This window comes from Aythya marila, assembly GCF_965140915.1.
Source record: "Aythya marila genome assembly, chromosome: 28".
NCBI lineage: Eukaryota > Metazoa > Chordata > Aves > Anseriformes > Anatidae > Aythya > Aythya marila.
Window position 1 is genome coordinate 1,639,861 of NC_139069.1, and position 21,553 is coordinate 1,661,413.

Consider the following 21,553-nt stretch of genomic DNA (forward strand, 5'->3'; position numbering starts at 1 on the left):
GACGCATCTATTGAGGCCCTGTTTCAAGGAAGTGGTCAAGCATCACTGTCACAAACAGTTTTGCTATTTATTTTTTTTTAAATAGCTTCTTTGCTAGTTCACAGGAGATGGGAATACACTGCAGCTGAGACCTATGAATTTCTGCTCGCTTCTGTATTGTCTACAGCTACACAGAAAGCCTGGCTTTACATATACATGAGATGTTTAGGAAAAGAAAAGAGATAAATGAACAGGTAGGAGGCTAACAATGACATTAATTAAATCCACTCCACAACTTGAAGAACATATTTATCAAGAAAAATAAAACCAAATTACTTTCCTAACTGTTTCTGAGATAAACTCAGAATGTAAGGGCACATTATTTATATGTATTCAAACAATTTCCTCAGTGCATCCTTCAGCTCCTGGTTCCTCATGCTGTAGATGAGGGGGTTCAGAGCTGGAGGCAACATGTAGTACAGAAAAGATATTGCAAGGTCCAGGGATGGGGAGGAGAATGAGGGGGGTTTCAGGTAGGCAAACATGTCAGTACTGAGAAACAGTGAGACCACGGCCAGGTGAGGGAGGCACGTGGAAAAGGCTTTGTGCCGGCCCTGCTCAGAGGGCATCCTCAGCACTGCCCTGAAGATCTGCACATAGGACACCACAATAAAAACAAAACAACCACAGCCTAAACAAAAGCTAAATGCAAGCTGATGTTGGGCATTTGCTGGTTCTGGCCATGGGGTTCTCCCAAGGAGGGAAAAGGCAGTAAGAAAATACAACACAAATATCTGTTGATATCTGATTCAATATCATCCTTTTAAGCAGACATTAGGCATGTCCATTTCATGAGCCCTGACTGATGCTGCCTGAGGGTGTTCCTGGTAGCAGGAGACTCTGTTGTGGGCAGTGTAGTCAACAGTTCTTACCTATAGAAAGAAGTAAAGAGGAACATGGGGTATTCTCAGATTATTTCAACTCTTGATATTAACAAATCGTTGCTCCCAATTCCCCTAACGGCAGAGAAGGGCTGTGGCAATATTTTTTTTCTCCATATTGTCATTCCTGGTGCACTACAAGTGAAACCTTGTGGATCCTCAGAAACACAGAATCACAGAATCACAGAATTTTCTAGGTTGGAAGAGACCTCAAGGTCATTGAGTCCAACCTCTGACCTAACGCTAACAGCCCTCCACTAAACCATATCCCTAAGCTCTACATCTAAACGTCTTTTGAAGACTTCCATGGATGGTGACTCCACCACTTCCCTGGGCAGCCTGTTCCAGTGCCTCACAACCCTTTCAGTGAAGAAGTTCTTCCTAACATCTAACCTAAAACTCCCCTGGCGCAACTTTAGCCCATTCCCCCTTGTCCTGTCACCAGGCACGTGGAAGAACAGGCCAACCCCCACCTCGCTACAGCCTCCCTTGAGGTACCCATAGAGAGCGATAAGGTTGCCCCTGAGCCTCCTCTTCTCCAGGCTGAACAAGCCCAGCTCCCTCAGCCGCTCCTCATAGGACTTGTTCTCCAGGCCCCTCACCAGCTTTGTCGCCCTTCTCTGCACCCGCTCAAGCACCTCGATGTCCTTCTTGTAGCGAGGGGCCCAAAACTGAACACAGTACTCGAGGTGCGGCCTCACCAGAGCTGAGTACAAGGGGACGATCACCTCCCTAGCCCTGCTGGTCAAACTGTTCCTGATACAAGCCAGGATGCCGTTGGCCTTCTTGGCCACCTGAGCACACTGCTGGCTCATATTCAGCCGACTATCCACCATCACTCCCAGGTCCTTCTCTGCCTGGCAGCTCTCCAACCATTCCTCTCCCAGCCTGTAGCTCTGCTTGGGGTTATTGCGCCCCAGGTGGAGGACCCGGCACTTGGCCTTGTTGAACTTCATGCAGTTGACCTCAGCCCATCGGTGCAGCCTATCCAGATCCTCCTGCAGAGCTTTCCTATCCTCAAGCAGATCGACACATGCACCTAACTTGGTGTCATCTGCAAACTTACTGAGGGTGCACTCGATGCCCTCGTCCAGATCATCAATGAAGATATTAAAGAGGACTGGCCCCAGCACCGAGCCCTGGGGGATGCCACTAGTGACTGGCCTCCAACTGGACTTGTCTCCATTCACCACGACTCTTTGGGCCCGGCTATCCAGCCAGTTTCTAACCCAACGAAGCGTGCGCCAGTCCAAGCCAAGACACAAGTCACAAACCGGACACAAGTCACCTCAGCAGCACCTTCCAAGCCAGGGGCCTGCTGCTGGCCTTGCAGCTTCTTGTGGAGACACAGCCAAGCCTTGTGCCTGCTGCTGCCCACTCATGGACTCAAGCAGAAGGGACAGGACAACCCATCTGGGGGCCTTCTTTCTGTCTTGGTCCTCCTGGGTCTGGAGGCAGAGGGGATCCCCCAGTCAGCATGCCAAGCAGGTGCCTTGTGCTGGCCTAGCAGGGCCACTGCCAGATGTCAGCCCAAAAGTGCAGATCCCAGGGAGAAGTCAAGGCTGACCTGCCACCTCCAGACACAAGTGACCTCCCAGTCCCTTTCTGTGACACGTTCCTGCAGCTGCCCTATCAAGTGCAGAGACAGAAGTGACCTCACATTCCCTGTCACAGTCACATTCCTCCTGTTGGGGCAGGAGATCCTGAAGCCGAGCTCGTATCTCCCTAGTCCCTTAGGGACTAGGACTCACTTTTCTGGGTTAGAGAGTAAACAGAGGTTTTTTGGGAACGTTTGGTGTTCTTCTGTGGTTAGGGTATGGACAAGCTCTGTAGTTTAGCATTTTATTTAGGTCTGCCAAGAAATCGAGGGATAAATAGAGCATTTTAATACTAGTGTCCACGGAAGGCATTTGGGTGAGTAAGCCTCATCTTGGTAAGGGATGCAAGGAATAATAAGAAGACATTCTAGAGATACATCACTCGGTAAATAAAGGCCAAGGAGAGTGTACCCCCTGCAATGAATGAGAAGGGTGGACTGGTAATGACAGACATGGAGAAGCCTGAGGGACTCAACAACATCTTTGCCTCAGTCTTCCCTGCCAGTCAGGCTTCCCAAGTCTTTCATTTCCCTGAAGCCATAGATGGAGGCTGGAGGTGCAAATTCCCACCCACTCTAAGTGAAGAGCAGGTTTGAGACCACCTGATGGAACTCAACAAGCACAAGTCTATGGCACCTGATGACTTGCATCCCGTCGTCATGAGAGAACTGGCTGATGCAGTTGGCAAGCCTCTCTCCATCATATTTGAAGAGTCCTGTCAGTTGTGTGAAGTCCCTGGTGGCTTGAAAAAGGGAAATATCACTCCCATTTTTAAAAAGGGTAGAAAGGATAACCCAGGGAACTACTGAATGGTGAGCCTCAAGGCACAAAGAGATAATGTCAAGGCACAAAGAGGTGATCTCAGGCAGCCAGCATGGCTTCACCAAAGGACAAATCTTGCCTGACGAATCTGGTGGCTTTCTACAATGGAGTGACCACATCAGACAACAAGGGAAGACCGACCAATGTCATCTACTTGGACTTCTGTAAGACCATTGCCATGGTCCCACATGACATCCTGGTCTCCAAATTAGAGAGATATGCATTTGAAAGGTGAACCATTCAGTGGGTAAGGAGTTGGCCTGAAGGTCACACCCAGAGAGTGGTGCTCAATGGCTCTATGTCCAAGTGGAGGCTGGTGATGAGTCTTGTACCTCAGGGGTCTGTCCTCGGACCCGTATGGTTTAATATGTTTATTAGTGACATAGACAGTGGGGTCGAGTGCACCCTCAGCAAGTGTGCAGATGACACCAAGCTGAGAGGTGTAGTTGATGCAACAGAGGAAGGGATTCCTGTGCAAAGGGCCCTGGGCAACCTGATCTCATGGGGGGGGCATCCCTGTTTATGGCCAGGGGGTTAGCAATAAGTGATCTTTAAAGTCCTTCCAACAGGAGCCATTCTCTGATTCTATGGTCTCACGAGTTCTACCTCAAGCATGACTCCCACCCCATCAGCCTTCCTGTGGTCTATCACCTGACCAGAACAGAAGATGCCTCACCATCATCTTCAATGCCATGTGCATGCTTCTGCCCTTTACGGTCCCTATCTGTGCCACATTCCTCCTGGAGGTCCGTCAGCTCCAGAGACAGAAGTGACCTCTCAGACTCCTTCACAGCCATGTGCCTCCTGCATGCCCAACAGATCCTGAGGCACACCTGATCCCATCCCAGCATTCCCAGCCAGCTCCTCCTTGTGGCCTGTGATCTGATCACATACCTGTCATCTCATATGCCTCTTCCAGTGCCATACGACTGCTTCAGGACCTCACAGTCCCTGCCCTACCCCAAGCATAAAAACCACACAAGCATAAAAACCACACAAGGTAGGGGTAGGAGTGGGGTTGAAGCTGAGATGTGCTGTGTGCAGGGTGGAGGGCTATGAGGGTTAGATGATCAGGTTAATGTTTAGGAATTAGAGGTCATATTCCAGCGTTACAGGAATGGCAAGGGCTTCAAGGGATTGTTTGGTGTTGTGCCTAAGGATCCTGCTCAGGGTTTAGAATAAGGGCAAGCTTTGAGGACTTCAGTTTAGGTCTGGTTTGGGGCCTAAGGCTAAGGCTGGCATTTTACTCCTTGGTTAGGCTTAATCATCCTTCTGCTTGCCCCTCTACTAGAAGATGGGTTTGACATCTGCCTTCTCCAAGTCTCGAGGAAAGTCTTTGATCCATCTGTCCTTTCCAAGGTATTTGAGATAGGTCTTATGACAATGTCAGCACCTCCACCAGCACCTCTCTCACCCATCACACACCACCACTAAGCAACCTGAGGATTGACCAGGGGGATGATGAAGGTTTGGAAGGAGCTTGGTTAAGATCTGTGAGGTGAGCATCTGCATGATTAGGAAGAGGAAGATTGGATACAAATGCAAATTATGAAAGCAAAACCAATAGTATCACCATGGCACTGCAGGACAGCTCCAGCAATGGGGGCAAATCACACAAGGGGTGATTGACACAGGGGCCACAGAACTGTAGCTGGGAGGAGGAGAAATAACTAGTGTACATGAGAGAAATTCCCCTGGTTCAGGTACAGCTGCCTTCTGGAGTCAGGCCTTCCGATTCTTGAGCCTTGCAGAGAACAGGAGTGGCATACAGCCCCGGGCTGATCATAGGACATGCCCCCAGCAGGAAGCACTGTGATCATGCAGGAGGGGCAGCTGAGAGTTGATTAAGCAGACGTTTGGGAGGCAAGGGTAATAGGCATTGGGGAGGCAAGGACAATCCCCAGACAAGGACTGTATATCTCAAAACAAGACACTGGAACTCATGATAAGGAAATGGCAGATGGACAGAGAAACAAATGTAAGGACTATAAATCTCGAAACTGGACATTGGAATTCATTATAAAGATACAACAAAGGGAAGAATTAGCAACAACCATCTCTTGCAGTTAGGAAACACGCCAATTCAGCAGAATCCTGACCAAAGGTGAAAAGTACACTGTGAGGAAGACTCGGGGTCTTCCTCCCAAAGACCACTGCCCACATCCTGAAGACCCCTGCCCACAATTCTTGGGAGGCTCTATGCAGGTGCAAGGTGCCAAAAGGCTAATTAGCATGAGAAGCGAGGGAAGGTGGGGATAGGTAAAGAATATGTATAGGCGCTTGTAGAATATTGATAGATTGATTGTATAAATTCAAGACTGCTTTCTGCTTTGGGTATGCATGATAGGTGGAGAGATCCCCCGTGCATCCAGCGCTGCAATAAAGAATATACCACTTAAAGGAATTAAGTGGTATATTCTTATATATTATACCACTTATATATATACCACTTATATATACCACTTATATATATACCACTTATATATATAAGTGGTATATTCTTATATATACCACTTATGTCCCCAGCCAGGAAGATGGCCAGCATCTGGCACCGGGTGCTGGAGCTGTGCAAGGAGGACAACTCTCTACAAGGAAGAAGGCCAAGGGCATCTGCAGATGTTTGTTGGCAGGCACCAGCACAGTGATGAGGGTGTTCCACATCCCAGTCACCGTGCTGGTCATGCAAGAGATGAAGAGGAGATTTGTGTATAGGTAGAGGATCTTCCAGATGGACAGCTAGGGAAACTGAATGAATGGTGTCTTAGTGTCCCATTCCCTTCATGGAAACCCTTTACAGCATTCCGGTCCCCCCTCTTTTGTTAGAACACGTTCAGAGGGGTGAAATGATCCCTGGCAGTCATGGCTGAGGTGTCCTGCCATGCCGTGGGAACACAATAGGAGTTAAGGAAGAGAATCATCTGTACTCATGTTTGACAATCAAATTTTAATAGCATAAAATCAGTATCTCCCCAAATCAGCAAGGAACAGTCAGTAATGACTTCAGGCTGCTTCAGACACCACACCCCAGCAGAGACCCTGCTGCTTTCGGGAGCTGTCAGCCCTGAGGCCTTGGGGACACCTCGAGGGAGCCCAAGGGCACAGAGCAAGCGATGCCATGGTCGGGTGCTGTGCTGCTGAGCTGGGCCGGGCTCTTGGGCCCAAGCAGAGCTCCTGGCAAGAGGATAGTGCTGCAGAGAGACAGCTGTGCCCAGGAGCAGCTCCTCTGCACAGCGCAGCAGGTCTGGGGGCTCTGACCGCAGCTGGCACACAGAGAGGAGAGAAGGAGAGAGGGCTTGGAGGCACTGAGGAGCACAACAACAGAGGGCAGCGTGTGGCAGGACACATCTGCAGGCTCTTGACACTGTTAGGCTGTGGCAGCAGGGCACTGCAGGTGGGGTTGCCAGAGGGGTCTTCTACAGCTGGCACATCTGATGGTTGATAGCATCTGCCTGGGTCGTTGTCTCTATTTCCACAGAAAGGAGTAGAAAACGCTTTAGAGAATGGGAAATATGACTGGGTATTTCAGGAGGAAGACCAAGGCAGGGGCTACCTGAAAGGCAAGACTTTTTTTGTAGCCTGTGCTTGCAGATTCCTGCAGTGGAGGGGAGGCAGGTTTCATGGTAATGGATTGTCAGTATTGTAGTGGAGACTGAGACTCCAAGAGAATTGCAGTGAGAGATCAGTTTGTAAGCAATGAAGTTTATAAAGTTCCTACGCACACCTCAGAACAGAAACTGCACCAACATCATTTTGTGTTCCTCTCAGGTTTTATCCTAGCTGATCTTTACGAGCTGCAAGCCCCCTGATGCCCAGTGCTGGGAGACATCCCTGTTTTTGGGAGGTCTCTGCCAGCTTGAGGTGAGCACAGATCATTTGCAATGAGGATGAGCTGCCTCATCTGCAGGCAGAGCTGCAGCACAGGAGGGTCTGCTGAGTGTCCGTCTGTCCCTCCCTGGCCTTGCCTCCCCTGGCAGCAGCACGCTGGCATTCCTCCTGGCTTCTCCAGCTGGCCGTGCTGCTGCTGGTCTTGTTTGCAGGCTGGCTGGGGATGGGGGTTTCACATGCCTGTGGGGTGAGCCCTCGGTGTGCCTGGGGGAAGGGAAGTACGGGGACAGGGTGAGGGGTGTGGAGATGTGCACTTTGAGCCTGGATTCCTCTGCTCTCAGCAGTGTCTGTTCTTTTCAATCAAACATGTGAGTACAACTTTCGTGCAGCTCTCACAGGGCAGCTGAGACCATACTTGATGGACGGACTGGCTGTCCTCCCTGAAGAACACTGTGCACTAAAGTGACAGTCTCTTTTTCTCTGATAATGATCTACAAGGATTCCCTTTGAGTCCAGCAGAAATAACCAGGGTTTGTGACTTGGAAACACTCCTCAGGAGTGGTGGGACAGCTGAAACAAAAAACTCAAAAAACAAAAATTTAAAATAAAATTAAAAAAAAAGCCTCCACAACTCTGCTTTACAGTTTGGTGAACTGGGAGCAACACTGGGGAAAACCTCTTTGAGATCAGGAGGGAAGTGAAACTGACATTTCCTCATGTTCCTCTTCACCTCTTGCTGTAGGACAGGACTGATTCCTGCACTGCCCACAGTAGAGCCCCCTGTTCCAACAGACACCGTCAGGCAGAATGAATCAGGATGCATGAAAGGGATCTGCCAAATGTCTGCCAAAAAGTGCACAATAAAAGTGATGATTTTAAATGAGAAATTGAATTCATTTTCCTCTGATGCATTTCTTGTATTTTATTATTCTCATCCTCTTCTTTGTTCAGGACCACATCCAGAAAAAAGCAGATGTCCAACAGCAGCACCATCACTGAATTCCTCCTGCTGGCATTCGCAGACACGCGCGAGCTGCAGCTCCTGCACTTCGCGCTCTTCCTGGGCATCTACCTGGCTGCCCTCCTGGGCAACGGCCTCATCCTCAGCGCCATAGCCTGCCACCACCGCCTCCACACCCCCATGTACTTCTTCCTCCTCAACCTCGCCCTCCTCGACGTGGGCTGCATCTCCACCACTCTGCCCAAAGCCATGGCCAATGCCCTCTGGGACACCAGGGCCATCTCCTATCAAGGCTGTGCTGCACAGGTCTTTTTCTTTCTCTTCTTCATATCAGCAGAGTATTATAACCTTACTATCATGGCCTATGACCGCTACGTTGCCATCTGCAAGCCCCTGCACTATGGGAGCCTCGTGGGCAGCAGAGCTTGTGCCCAGATGGCAGCAGCTGCCTGGGGCAGTGGCTTTCTCAATGCTGTCCTGCACACGGCCAACACATTTTCCCTGCCCCTCTGCCACGGCAATGCTGTGGACCAGTTCTTCTGTGAAATCCCCCACATCCTCAAGCTCTCCTGCTCAGATTCCTATCTCAGAGAAGTTTGGGCAGTTCTGTTTAGTATCTTTTTAGCATTTGGTTGTCTTGTTTTCATTGTGTTGTCCTATGTGCAGATCTTCAGGGCAGTGCTGAGGATGCCCTCTTCTCAGGGCCGGCCCAAAGCCTTTTCCACTTGCCTCCCTCACCTGGCTGTGGTCTCCCTCTTCATTAGCACAGGCATATTTTCCTACCTGAAGCCCCCCTCCATTTTCTCTCCATCCCTGGACCTGGTCGTTGCACTTCTGTACTCAGTGGTGCCTCCAGCCCTAAATCCCCTCATCTACAGCATGAGGAACCAGGAGCTCAAGGACGCAGTGAGGAAACTGTTTCCATACATTCTTCTTAAGCATCCATGATGTGTTCAGAAAATGTATTTTTAATAATATGCAAATAATTTGATTTACATTATATCATATCATTTTTATCGTTACTAGTGTTTTCATAACATTATCATTAATAAGAATCCCAAGAGAAATCAAAGTGTATTTGGGAAAATGACACAATTTTTTACATTAGTTTTCTTTGTTAGTATTTGAACAATATTTCATTTTGTTTTTAATAATCTCATTCTTACCATTCAGAATTTTACATCTTTTGTAAGGTTTGACCACATCATCTATTGCACATACAGAACCGGGCTTCCTTGATAGATAAAGACAAGAAAGAACTCAGTGGAAATTCATTGGTTTCAGTTTCCTTCTCTTCCTATCTCCTCTGGAGCTGGGGGAGCAGTCCCAGCATCCAGGAGGGGCTCAGGGCCAAGAGCTCAGCTGCCACAGGTAGGAGCAGTGTACTTGGATTAGACCTTTTGGATCTAGGTGACAGTCCTGTCCCCTCTATATCAGAGCTGGCACAAAGCCTTTTCCACGTGCCTCCCTCACCTGACCATGGTGTCTGTCTCCCTCAGGCCTGTCATCATTGCCTGCCTGAAGCCCTCCTCCATCTCCTCCCCATCTCTGGACCTGGTGGTGGCAGTTCTGTACTCAGTGGTCCCTCCAGCAGAGCACATCCTCATCTGTAGAATGAGGAGCCAGGAGCTCGAGCATGCCCTGTGGATATAGATCACTAGATGTGTCTTGGATGCAAGAAATTTTTGATCTGCTTCTGCACATGTCTTATAATGCAAATAATTGGCTTAATACCAGTATAACTGTTTTGTTTTGTTTTGTTTCTGGTTGTGTTTGTGCATATTCTTATTACATTAATTCAGCTAATGAACACCCATTAAGATGATATGGATGTACCTGTTGAATATAGCTCATAGACTCTGTGCATGTGAAGCCATGCTCTCTGTGAATTTAACCTTAAGGAAGTTAAGATTTAACTACCGTTTTTGTCTGACATCTTTCCTCTGAGGCCAGGCCTGGCTCTGCAGGGGCAATGCCCGTGTGCAGGGGTGCAGAGGAAAAGAGTCCCATCCCAGCAGCACGGCCAGGGAGCACCAGTGCTTGGGACATGCAGAGCTGCTCTCTTGCCACTGCCGCCCTGTCCTGCTGAGCCCAGCTGGTGGGGTCAGGCCCGGCTGCTCCTGGAGCTTGGTGCCAGTGCTGCTGTGGGGCTGTGCTGGGACTGCAGGCAGGGACAGGCAGTGGGCACAGCAGTGGCACAGCTGGCCTCCACTGGAGCACTTCCCTCCTAGGGGGGGATCTCCTCCGAGGTGGACTGACCAGAGCTCAAGTGCTCAGTCTGCTGTGAGCAGGCAGAGGACAGCTCTGCCGCCCCAGGACACTGGGCACCACAGCCCCCTCGCTCTGCAGAGCAACACTGCTAACTGGGGCTGGAGCTTAGAGGGTGCTTCCCCTGAGTGTCTTCTAGACTGGCTTCCGGCTTCTGGATGTGAGTGTGATCTTCACTGTGCACAAGGAGCTGAGAGACCACCAACAGGCACGGGGCTGGAACATTGCCTGCAAGGTCCCTCCTGCCCTAGCACCTCCCAGGACTGGCACGGAACTGGCTCCTGTGTCTCAGAGAGCCTGGGAGCCCAGCAGGTGTGCCATGGGCTTGGAGGATCACAACCAGATCAATTCTACCTGGGCAGGTCCTGGCCCAAAAAGGGGGTGTTTTGTAGGTGTGGTATTATAAGCTCAGTGGTGCATCAGAAGCACTAAGTCCAGCAGGAAGTGAAAGGCTATTGAAGGGCCTGTGAGTTGAGCTCTTTCTGAAGTAGCTGACAGGTCACCCTTGACTCCTGGCTGGGATCTGTGCCTTTAGGCTCACATCTGCCAGTGTCCATGGTAGGGCAGCAGAAGGCACTTGCTGTGCATGTAGTTTCTGAGATCGGTTCTTTCTAAGTACCTGGTAGGCCCCATAGAGGAAGAGGTCTTGGGTAGGGGTTGTCATGTCAGAGGTGTCAGCTTTTGCCTGAAGTCATCCTTTAGGACTGCTTTCAGTTTTCGACACAGAGGGGGCCACTGCCTCCAAGACGCTTGGGGCAAACTGAACCATGCATGAGGGTTTGGAAAAAGATAGCCTGGGTGCACAGAAGCCATTTCGTATCTAAAAGTTGGAGGCAGGAAACAAAATTTTGGGGTGGTTCAAGAACTGCTGGGCACATTGTGCAGGGTTTACCTACAGCCTGTGTGTTCTTTTCCATCCTGACTTAGGTGCCATATCAGTCTCAAGAAAGGAGTAGCCAACAGATGTGAGGCAGATACTTTGAGATCATGAAAGCCATCAGAAAGCTGCCCCTAAGAAGATGACTGATATGGCGAAGTCAGGAAAAGCCTGGCCAGGAGAGATGTGAGATTTGAGGGAGGAAAGAGGAGCTTGGCCAGCAGAAATTAATGATTCCTGTGAGGTTAGAACATTCAGGCAATGTTGATTCTGCTGTAACACTGACTTAAAATAGTCATGTAAAGCCCTTCCCCTATTTTAACCAGTGACATTAATCCCCAAACCTAAATGCTACCCCACATCCTGACAGGAATCCACTATTCTTATGCCTGACCTCAAAGTATCCCTTCAAGCCAAAACACAGCCTATAGCCATTTGCCTTTATAGGTACCGAGGGGGCTAGAGAAAGCTCAGCTATACCTCATCATTTTCTGCCCCAGCAGGAGCAATGTGACTGTGGCAGGGACTTTGAGGTCACTTCTGTCTCTGCACTTGATAGGGCAGCAGCAGGAACGTGTCACAGAAAGGGACTGTGAGGTCACTTGTGTCTGGAGGTGGCAGGTCACCCTTGACATAGACCTGGGAGCTGCACTTTTGGGCTGACATCTGGCAGTGGCCCTGCTAGGCCAGCAGAAGGCACCTACTTGGCATGCTGACTGGGGGATCCTCTCTGCCTCCAGACCCAGGTGGACCCAGGCAGAATGAAGGCCCCCATATGGGTTGTCCTGTCCCTTCTTCTTGAGCCCATGAGTGGGCAGCAGCAGGCACAAGGCTTGGCTGTGTCTAGCCAAGAAGCTGCAAGGCCAGCAGTAGGCCCCTGGCTTGGAAAGTGCTGCTGAGGTGACTTGTGTCTGCTTGGCCGACTGGATGCAAGAAGGCTGGCAGGTTGGGATGCCTATTTCAGGAGTGGTTTCCTACCTGATGGAGCTTTCTGTGCTAGTAGAAAACAACAGGAGAGAAAAAAAGTGCCACAAAGTGTTCCATGGAAGGCTGGCACTTGTCACAAGAAGGGAGAAATGTCTCTCAAAGGGTCATGCTGTGGTGCCAGAGGTCACCCTCTGATGAGACCCTGGCTTTGTGTTTCAGTGAAGAGCTGGTGAGGGTTGACAAGACATCGGTGAAAGCAAGGCATGAAAGCAAGATGCTGAACTGAGATGGATGTCTCAAGACTTCAAGAAAATAGGGCAATGTGTGGGACAGCAATGGAAAGCCTGCAAAGGAGAAGGCAGAGGGTGCTAGCAAGAATGGAAGGTCCCAACAGCCCTGAGGTTTTTGTCCTCTTGACTAGAGCTTAGGAGGAGAGATGTTATATTCATTGTGATGGGGTCTCATGGATTCCTTACAACCATGTGCAGCAGCTAAGAGGCTTCACACCACTGTTGTTCTCATGGCATCACACTGCCCACTACTTCCCACAGACCCCAGCAAGAGCCTTGAGACAGATGTAGGGGTGCAGGGTCTCCCCTCCCACTTCCAGGGGTCAGGCCTTGGCTCTTCTGCATCACCAAAACCAACAAAGACTTCCCTCAGCACAGTGCTTTGCCTGTCTTTAACCATGGCCTCCAATTATCTACCCTAACTAGTCCCTGGGGAGGCTTTGTTAGGAACAGCCCTCATTGGGGCCCATTAATACTCCAAGTCACTTTAACTTTCCCTTCTGACTTTACTTTCTCTAGCAGTTGCATCATTCTCCTCTCAGTACCTGAGCTTCATAGACTCAGCACCACAATACACCATGGAACTCTTTAAATGCAGAAATTCCTAACATCTCCTCCATAGTTTTCTTCAAGCCTTCACGCCTTGTGCAGCTAATTGCAGAGTTTGCATGACGTAGTTAAGGGAAAAGATTGCACAAAGCACATAATAAAAATATTTTCTTGTTTCAAAGGCTGAATGTTGTTGCATTTCAGTTTGGAGCATCATTCTTCTATTGCTATTGATCCAGGGTGACTTCTTTGGAGACCTCCATAGGGAGGAAAAGCAAAGTCTGGAGGTCTGACACCTCCACTGCCAGCAGTGGTCTTTGTCCCTGTAAGTGCAGCCCAGCCCAGCACATGAAACCCTTTCTAAGACAAGTCAGGGGTTCCTTGGGAAAAAATTAAAGTAATAAATAAAATAAAATAAAATAAAATAAAATAAAATAAAATAAAATAAAATAAAATAAAATAAATAAAATTTGATATGATCATTGGGATCTGAGAAATTTTAAATGAATCTTGGTAGACAACTGGACATCCATGGACTATCTTGGGTCATCTGAGGGAAACTGAGGGTGAAAAATAAATCATAGAATCATAGAATCATAGAATATCCTGAGTTGGAAGGGACCCTTAAGGATCATCAAGTCCAACTCTTGACACCGCACAGGTCTACCCAAAAGTTCAGACCATGTGACTAAGTGCACAGTCCAATCTCTTCTTAAATTCAGACAGGCTCGGTGCAGTGACCACTTCCCTGGGGAGCCTGTTCCAGTGTGCAACCACCCTCTCTGTGAAGAACCCCCTCCTGATGTCAAGCCTAAATTTCCCCTGCCTCAGCTTAACCCCGTTCCCGCGGGTCCTGTCACTGGTGTTAATGGAGAAAAGGTCTCCTGCCTCTCGACACCCCCTTACGAGGAAGTTGTAGACTGTGATGAGGTCTCCCCTCAGCCTCCTCTTCTCCAGGCTGAACAGGCCCAGTGACCTCAGCCGTTCTTCGTACGTCTTCCCCTCAAGTTCTTTCACCATCTTCGTAGCCCTCCTCTGGACACTTTCCAACAGTTTCATGTCCTTTTTATACTGTGGTGCCCAGAACTGCACACAGTACTCGAGGTGAGGCCGCACCAGCGCAGAGTAGAGCGGGACAATCACCTCCCTTGACCTACTAGCGATGCCGTGCTTGATGCACCCCAGGACACGATTGGCCCTCCTGGCTGCCAGGGCACACTGCTGGCTCATATTCAACTTGCTGTCTACCACGACCCCCAGATCCCTCTCTTCTAGGCTGCTCTCCAGCGTCTCATCGCCCAGTCTGTACGTGCAGCCAGGGTTTCCCCGTCCCAGGTGCAGGACCCGGCACTTGCTCTTCTTGAACTTCATGTGGTTGGTGATCGCCCAGCTCTCCAACCTGTCCAGATCCCTCTGCAAGGCCTTTACGCCCTCATTTGAGTCCACAACTCCTCCAAGTTTGGTGTCATCAGCAAACTTGCTCAAAATACCCTCTATTCCTACATCCAGATCGTTTATAAAAATATTGAAAAGTACCGGCCCTAAAATGGAGCCTTGAGGGACCCCACTGGTGACCGCCCGCCAGCCTGACACAGCCCCATTTACCATAACCCTTTGGTTATGGTAATATGTGAAATGTGAAATGACTCGTCAGGTCAATGCACACAGAAAGGTAAACTCACAGGTATTGTGCTGGAGTGTGAGAAGGCAAAAAGCATTGTGTTGTGCCTCAGACTAATCAAGGAGACCTAATGCAGTTCATCTCTGAGATAAAGCAAACACTCTAAGAATTGTTAAGGAGATTGAATCGTGGCCTAACATGAAGAAGGATGTACATGACTGGTGAAGGAACTGTCTTTCTATTCCATCACCAAACTGGATTAGACAAACACCACAACACCTAAAGGTCATATGTCCCATGACTCTGTCATCCCACGGGGCAGGGGAAGGGAGATGACAGTGAAGGAAGGTATTTGGGTAGGGAAGGTGGGGCCCAGCAGAGACAAGGAGTCAAGGCAGTGGGGTGGGGGAGGCCAGCAGAAGCAGCCCAAGGGCTGGTGCTGCTTGTGAGGACACGTTTGTGGCAGCAGCCTGAGTGGGCAGCAGATGTGCGCAGGCGAGGGGAGGCCAGGAAGCGCATGCCAAGAGCGCTCCTGCCAGCAGAGCCAAGGCTGGGGCAGAGCCCAAGGGCAGAGGCAGGCCCAGGGCAGGGGGCTGCAAGGGCCATGCTGAGCTCCCTGCCCCTGCAGCAGCTGCCCTGGCCCTCAGCAGATGTGCTGGCCGGCTGCACGGGGAGGTGCTGGTGTGCATCAGAGAGCAGCAAGGCAGGCACTGGAGAGGGCCGGGGCCAGGCGGGTGGCAGAGCCCCATGCAGGGGCTGGCTGGTGGTCCCCTCTGCTGCAGCCAGCGCACGCAGCGTGGCAGGAGGAGGGCAGGCAGGGCTTGTGGCCACCTTGCTGGGGAAGAGCCCTGATATGGAGGACAAAGCTCTTCCTGCTTGGAAGGACAAGGTGCTCTTGCTTTGCCCCACGATTTGTGTCTTCACCCTCTCCCTGTGCACCACAGAGCAGAGCCAGGCCCTGGGCCCTTCCTGACATCCCTGCAGGCCCTGGTGATATCAGTTCAGAAGGACATTTGGTTCTCTCCCTATTAGAATAATAAAACCAAATTTGAAATACATTGCTATGTTTAATTAGATGGAAAACTAGAAACCTTTTATGTCTGATGCTACCTTAGTCACTAACACCTTATCTGTAAGGCCGTACAGAATTGTAACCCAGGATGGAGGAGACGGATAAGATAATCTAGTGCTAGAGTATGTGCCTGTAAAAATAGGTGAGGAACTTGTGATATACAAGCAGTGCTATAGGCTGGGAGATAAGTGGTTGGAAAGCTGCCTGGCAGAGGAGGACCTGGGAGTATTGGTTGATAGTCAGCTGAATATGATCCAGCAGTGTGCTCAGGTGGCCAAGAAGGCCAATGGCATCCTGGCTTGTATCAGAAGCAGTGTCGCCAGCAGGGCTAGGGAGGTGATTGTCCTCCTGTACTCAGCTCTGGTGAGGCCGCACCTCGAGTACTGTGTTCAGTTTTGGGCCCCTCGATACAGGAAAGACATCGAAAGACTTCTCTACAAGAACGACATCAAGGTGCTCGAGCAAGTCCAGAGAAGGGCGACAAAGCTGGTGAGGGGTCTGGAGAACAAGTCCTATGAGAAACGGCTGAGGGAGCTGGGCTTGTTCAGCCTGGAGAAGAGGAGGCTCAGGGGTGACCTTTTTGCTCTCTACAGCTACCTCAAAGGAGGCTGTAGTGAGGTGGGGGTTGGTCTCTTCTCCCACATGCCCAGTGACCAGACGAGGGAGAATGGGCTAAAGTTGTGCTGGGGAGGTTTAGTTTGGATATAAGGAAGAACTTCTCTTCCAAAAGGGTTGTTAGGCATTAAAATGGGCTGCCTGGGGAAGTCGTGGAGTCACCATCCCTGGAGGGCTGCAAGGAATCACTCGCCAGGCTCCTTTGCTGGGGCTGCTGTGTGCCCTGGGGCTGCTGAGCTCTCCTCTGCCTGCTCACACCAGACTGAGCACTTGAGCTCTGGTCAGTCCACCTCAGACATAACATGGTGCTCAGCGGTAAATATTGGGGTCATCTTTCCAAGTTAAGGTAACGGTTTCTCAGAGACTGGAAGTACAGTGGTCTGCTTGTGGGAATTGAGGAGTTACTAAATATTCCTCATATTTGGGGTTGCAATATCTTTTTCTTTCATTTTTCTTTTCCTTTCCCTTACTTATGTGTCTGTCTCTCTGAGTTTTTATGTTTGTTTGTTTGTTTTGTTTTGTTTTGTTTTGTTTTGCTTTCCCCTTCTCCCTCTAGATGTATTTCCTCCTCTCCCTCTAGAGTAGGAGGAAGCAGGCAGCTCATGCATGTGTAGTTTGTGGTTGAGGTGAGCAAGGAGGAGGCTGGCTATGGTGCCAAGAGATGGAAGAATGTGAAGCTGCAGGAGCCCTGCTCTCTTGCCTGGGAGATCCCCAGCACACAGTGCCTGTGCCCCGCAGGGCCAGCCCCGCTCCCCAGGCCAGCACAAGAGGCCTGGCCCAGCCACAGAGCAGCCTGCCCTGAGCAGGGGCCTGCACAAAGAGCTTTCCCTTTGCCCTTTCCCCATCAGTGCAGGCCCAGCAATGCTGCCCTGCTCTTCCCCAGGGCCATCCCTGCTCCCAGAGAGGGCCCAGGTCAATGTGTCCATGCTGGCCTGGCTGGCTGTTGCTGCTTCCCTCCCTGTGCTCCCTGCAGGGCCCCAAGCTGGCGGTGCTGCTGTGAGAGCCAGGGGCTGTGGTGACCCGGGACCCCACGCGTCTTCGCCCTGCCCGTGCTGCTCAGGGTGGGCAGCAGACCCATCTCCATGGGGATCTCTGCTGCTGAGCCCCTTTGCATCTGCCCTGATGGCTCAGCAGCACAGGGCAGTGCTGGGCAGGACCATGGGGTGTGTCTGAGGGCACAAAGGGCAGGTGAGTGCTGCACCAGACCTCGCCCATAGCACTTCAAAATGCCTATCCTCAATTACTCTGCAGTCTTATGGACCTTCGCCTCCTGGCTCTTCACCACCTCTGCTAGCATTGCAGAGCCCTCCTTTAGCCCATCGAATCCTCAGATTCCTCTTTTCCTTTACCAGACCCTTCTTTAGATACTCATACATTTTATGAGGTTCTAATTACTGCCCACTGAGCATTGTCCCTGCAGATCCCCTGACATCTCCTGGAAGCTCCAGATTCCTCTACAGGCTGGAATCTGCCATCTACCCCACTGCAGGGGGTGCACTTCCATGCAGATGAGTTAAAAATCATTTGTCATCTCCTTAGGCAAGTTCTGCCATAATGGAAGCTCTTAGTGCTGCCCTTGGTTCCTCAGGGACCACCCTGGGATATTCAGCCTATGTCCCTCACTTCATGATGAACCCCCAGAAAACAAAAGAGCAGGGAGCAACCCCTTGGCTATGTTCCTGATAGCACATTTGGAAAAGGTGTCCAGACTTCTGGGTTTGCCCTGAACAGCCCCATTTGTTACTGTGGTGCTAGCAGGGAGGCAGCTGTGACCCAGGGCTGCACAGTGCCTGCTGCTGCCTGCAGCCACAGGGATGCCACTGTAGAAACAACAGGACTGTCAATGAGGCATATGAGACCTCAAGACTAGCACAGATACAAGGGCACAAGAAAGAAATGAGGAACCAAAAAGAAAGAAGCACTGAAAGGGCCACATCCTGCTGCTGGCCATGGCCATGGCTCCAGGGAAGTAGCAGCCCCGACCCAAAGGCAGCAGAGAGGCAGAGCCCAGCGTGCAGTGAGGGGCAGCCCCGAGGGCCACCGGGGCTTCTCCTGCATGTGTCAGCTGGGCTCTTGGCCCTGAGCCCCTCCTGCGTGCTGGGGCTGCTGAGACTAACTGCACAGGAGATGGGAAGAGAAGGGACCTGAGTGAAATAAACGTATGACTTCCTTATTGGCTGTATCCATACAGGAAACTGCCATGTTTCCTGTAAATGAGTAACAACTAAATTATTAACAACTAGAAGGATAAGAAATATATTAGTTATATAAGAAAAAATATCTTCTGAATATAATAATACAGACATATTAAGAAAATAAGTCTTCCTTTTTTTGAGGAAATATGGGAATTTTGATTTTATGCATAATATTATATGTGAATATATTGAAGAATTGTGTATTCTAGCACTGTCCTCACTGAATTCCTTAGTTCCTTGTTCTTTATGCTGTAGATGAGAGGGTTCACTGCTGGAGGTACAACTGAGTAGAGAACTGCTATCACCAGGTCCAGGGTTGGGAAGGAGATGGATGCAGGCTTCAGATAGGAAAACATGCCAGTGCTGACCATCAGGGAGACAACAGCCAGGTGTGGAAGGCACGTGGAGAATGCTTTGTGCCGGCCCTGCTCAGAGGGCATCCTCAGCACTGCCCTGAGGATGTGAATATAGGAAATAACAATGAAAATAGAACAACCAAATAACACAGAAATACTAAATACAACTACTCCAGCTCCCCTAAGGTAGACATCTGAGCAGGAGAGCTTGAGGATCTGGGGGATTTCACAGAAGAACTGGTCTACAGCATTGCCTTGGCAGAGGGGCAGGGAAAATGTGTTGGCCGTGTGCAGGACAGCATTGAGAAAGCCACTGCCCCAGGCAGCTGCTGCCATCTGGGCACAAGCTCTGCTGCCCACGAGGCTCCCGTAGTGCAGGGGCTTGCAGATGGCAACGTAGCGGTCATAGGCCATGACAGTGAGAAGGGAATATTCTGCTCCAATGAAGAAGACTAAAAAGAAGACCTGTGCAGCACAGCCTTGATAGGAGATGGCCCTGGTGTCCCAGAGGGCATTGGCCATGGCTTTGGGCAGAGTGGTGGAGATGCAGCCCACATCGAGGAGGGCGAGGTTGAGGAGGAAGAAGTACATGGGGGTGTGGAGGCGGTGGTGGCAGGCTATGGCACTGAGGATGAGGCCGTTGCCCAGGAGGGCAGCCAGGTAGATGCCCAGGAAGAGCGCGAAGTGCAGGAGCTGCAGCTCACGCGTGTCTGCGAATGCCAGCAGGAGGAATTCGCTCACAGAGCTGCTGTTGGGCATTTGCTGATTTTAAACACAGCTGCCTGTTGAAGATGAGAATGCAGATCAAAGTTAGAACAGACTTAAATGAAGAAAACTTATTCCCTGTCTTAGCACACACCCCAGGCGATCTTCTCTCTTTACAGGAGAACCTGTCAGAATCTCATTGTTTCCATTCTGATCTCTCTGTGCAATGCTCTGGGAGTCTCAGTCTCTTGTATAATCCTGAGAATACATTTCCCTCAAACTTCCCTCCTCTACAATGCAGGAATTGGAAAGCACAGAACCAAAAAAAAGCCTTGTTCTTCAGATAAACCAAGCCTCAATCTTCTTCTGGAAATGACTCCGTATAAATGCCATTCTCTAAAACATCTTCCACTCCTCACTGGAGAAACAGAGAGACCCATCCTGACAGATGCTATCAGCCATTGGATGTGCCAGCTGTAGAAGACCCCTCTGGCAACCCCACCTGCAGTGCCCTGCTGCCAGAGCCGCACGGTGTCAAGAGCCTGCAGATGTTTCCTCCCACACGCTGCCCTCTGTTGTTGCGCTCCTCAGTGCCTCCAAGCCCTCTCTCCTTCTCTCCTCTCTGCGTGCCAGCTGCGGTCAGAGCCCCCAGCCCTGCTGCGCTGTGCAGAGGAGCTGCTCCTGGGCACAGCTGTCTCTCTGCAGCGCTTGCCAGGAGCTCCCCTTGGGCCCAGGAGCCCGGTCCAGCTCAGCAGCACAGCACCCGACCATGGCATCGCTTGCTCTGTGCCCTTGGGCTCCGTCGAGGTGTCCCCAAGGCCTCAGGTCTGACAGCTCCCGAAGGCAGCAGGGTCTCTGCTGGGGTGTGCTGATTGAGGCAGACTGATGTCATCACTGACTGCTCCTCTCTGAACACGGGAGAGACACATTTTAGAAGTGTTCTTTGTGCTATTAAAATTTGTTTGTCAATCATGCTTTAACCTGTTGGGCACCTAAACATCACAGAGTTGTTAGCTTACACCTACCATTCAAAAGCTTATTTGTTGAAATATAGACAGTGTAAAAGGACAGAAAATGAAGATATAAGAATAACAGTAACAATAACAATACAATATAATGCAATTTATTACTACGATGATGAAATGTATAAAGCAAGTGATGCGCAATGCAATTGCTCATCAGCCTCTGACTGATTCCCAACTTTCCCCCAGCCAGATGTCCCCCTGAACCTGACCAACCTGGACTAGGTTCTCCTGTTCAGGTCCCTTGACCTTGCTGTGGTTTAGGGCAATACAAGTTTTCAGAAGGATTAGAACTATTTTCTTCCCTTTCTCAAACACCTCTTGATCTGTGTTGCCCCATGTAATGTCGACATCAATGCTTTGGAGATGTTCAGATGCCTCCACCTGTTCCAGGGCAGTCTGGATCTGCCCATTGAAAATATTAGGTCTGTTTCCAGCCCTGGGGCACCAGATTCTAGGTGGACAGGACGACCCTCCTTGTGAAAGCAAAGTGTGGCCTTCACACTGCTGCCAAAGGCATGGAGAAAAACGCATTAGCAATATTAATAGTGGCATAGCGCTTGGCTGCCTTTGACTCCAGTTCATACTGAATGAAGTTCTAGCATGCACAGCACAGCAGCACTCAGTGGTGGTGGGACTTCATTCAAGCCACAGAAGTCCACCATTATCTTCCATTTACCATTAGAATTTTGCACTGTCTATATGGGACTATTAAAAGGTGAGAGAGCCTTGGCTCTCACTCCTTGGCTCTGCAGTCAATGAACCAGCTCATGCAGGGGAGTCAGGGAGTCTCTGTCAGTGCAATACTGCCTCAGGTGCACTGTTGTGGTAGCGATTGGCACCTGCTGCTCATTGGCCATCAACACCTCCACAGCAGAAGGGTTCTGTGAGAGAGTGGGCAAGGTAGACAACTGTTTGATGTCCTCCATC

At 50.2% G+C, this 21,553-nt stretch overlaps 2 protein-coding genes across 2 annotated transcripts; one reads left to right on the forward strand and one right to left on the reverse strand.

Moving 5' to 3' along the window:
* Nucleotides 1-362: 362 nt before the first annotated feature.
* On the reverse strand, nt 363-19,655 carry LOC309888240 (olfactory receptor 14C36-like; the record flags this gene model as incomplete). The annotated part of the gene is made up of 2 exons (XM_082780478.1): nt 363-670; nt 19,037-19,655. The coding sequence occupies 2 exons, from the start codon at nt 19,653-19,655 to the stop codon at nt 363-365; spliced, it is 927 nt and encodes a 308-aa protein (XP_082636604.1).
* Nucleotides 8,139-9,074, forward strand: LOC309888137 (olfactory receptor 14C36-like; the record flags this gene model as incomplete). Its single annotated transcript, XM_082780379.1, has 1 exon — nt 8,139-9,074. One exon carries the CDS (start codon nt 8,139-8,141, stop codon nt 9,072-9,074), a length of 936 nt encoding a protein of 311 aa, XP_082636505.1.
* Nucleotides 19,656-21,553: the final 1,898 nt, after the last annotated feature.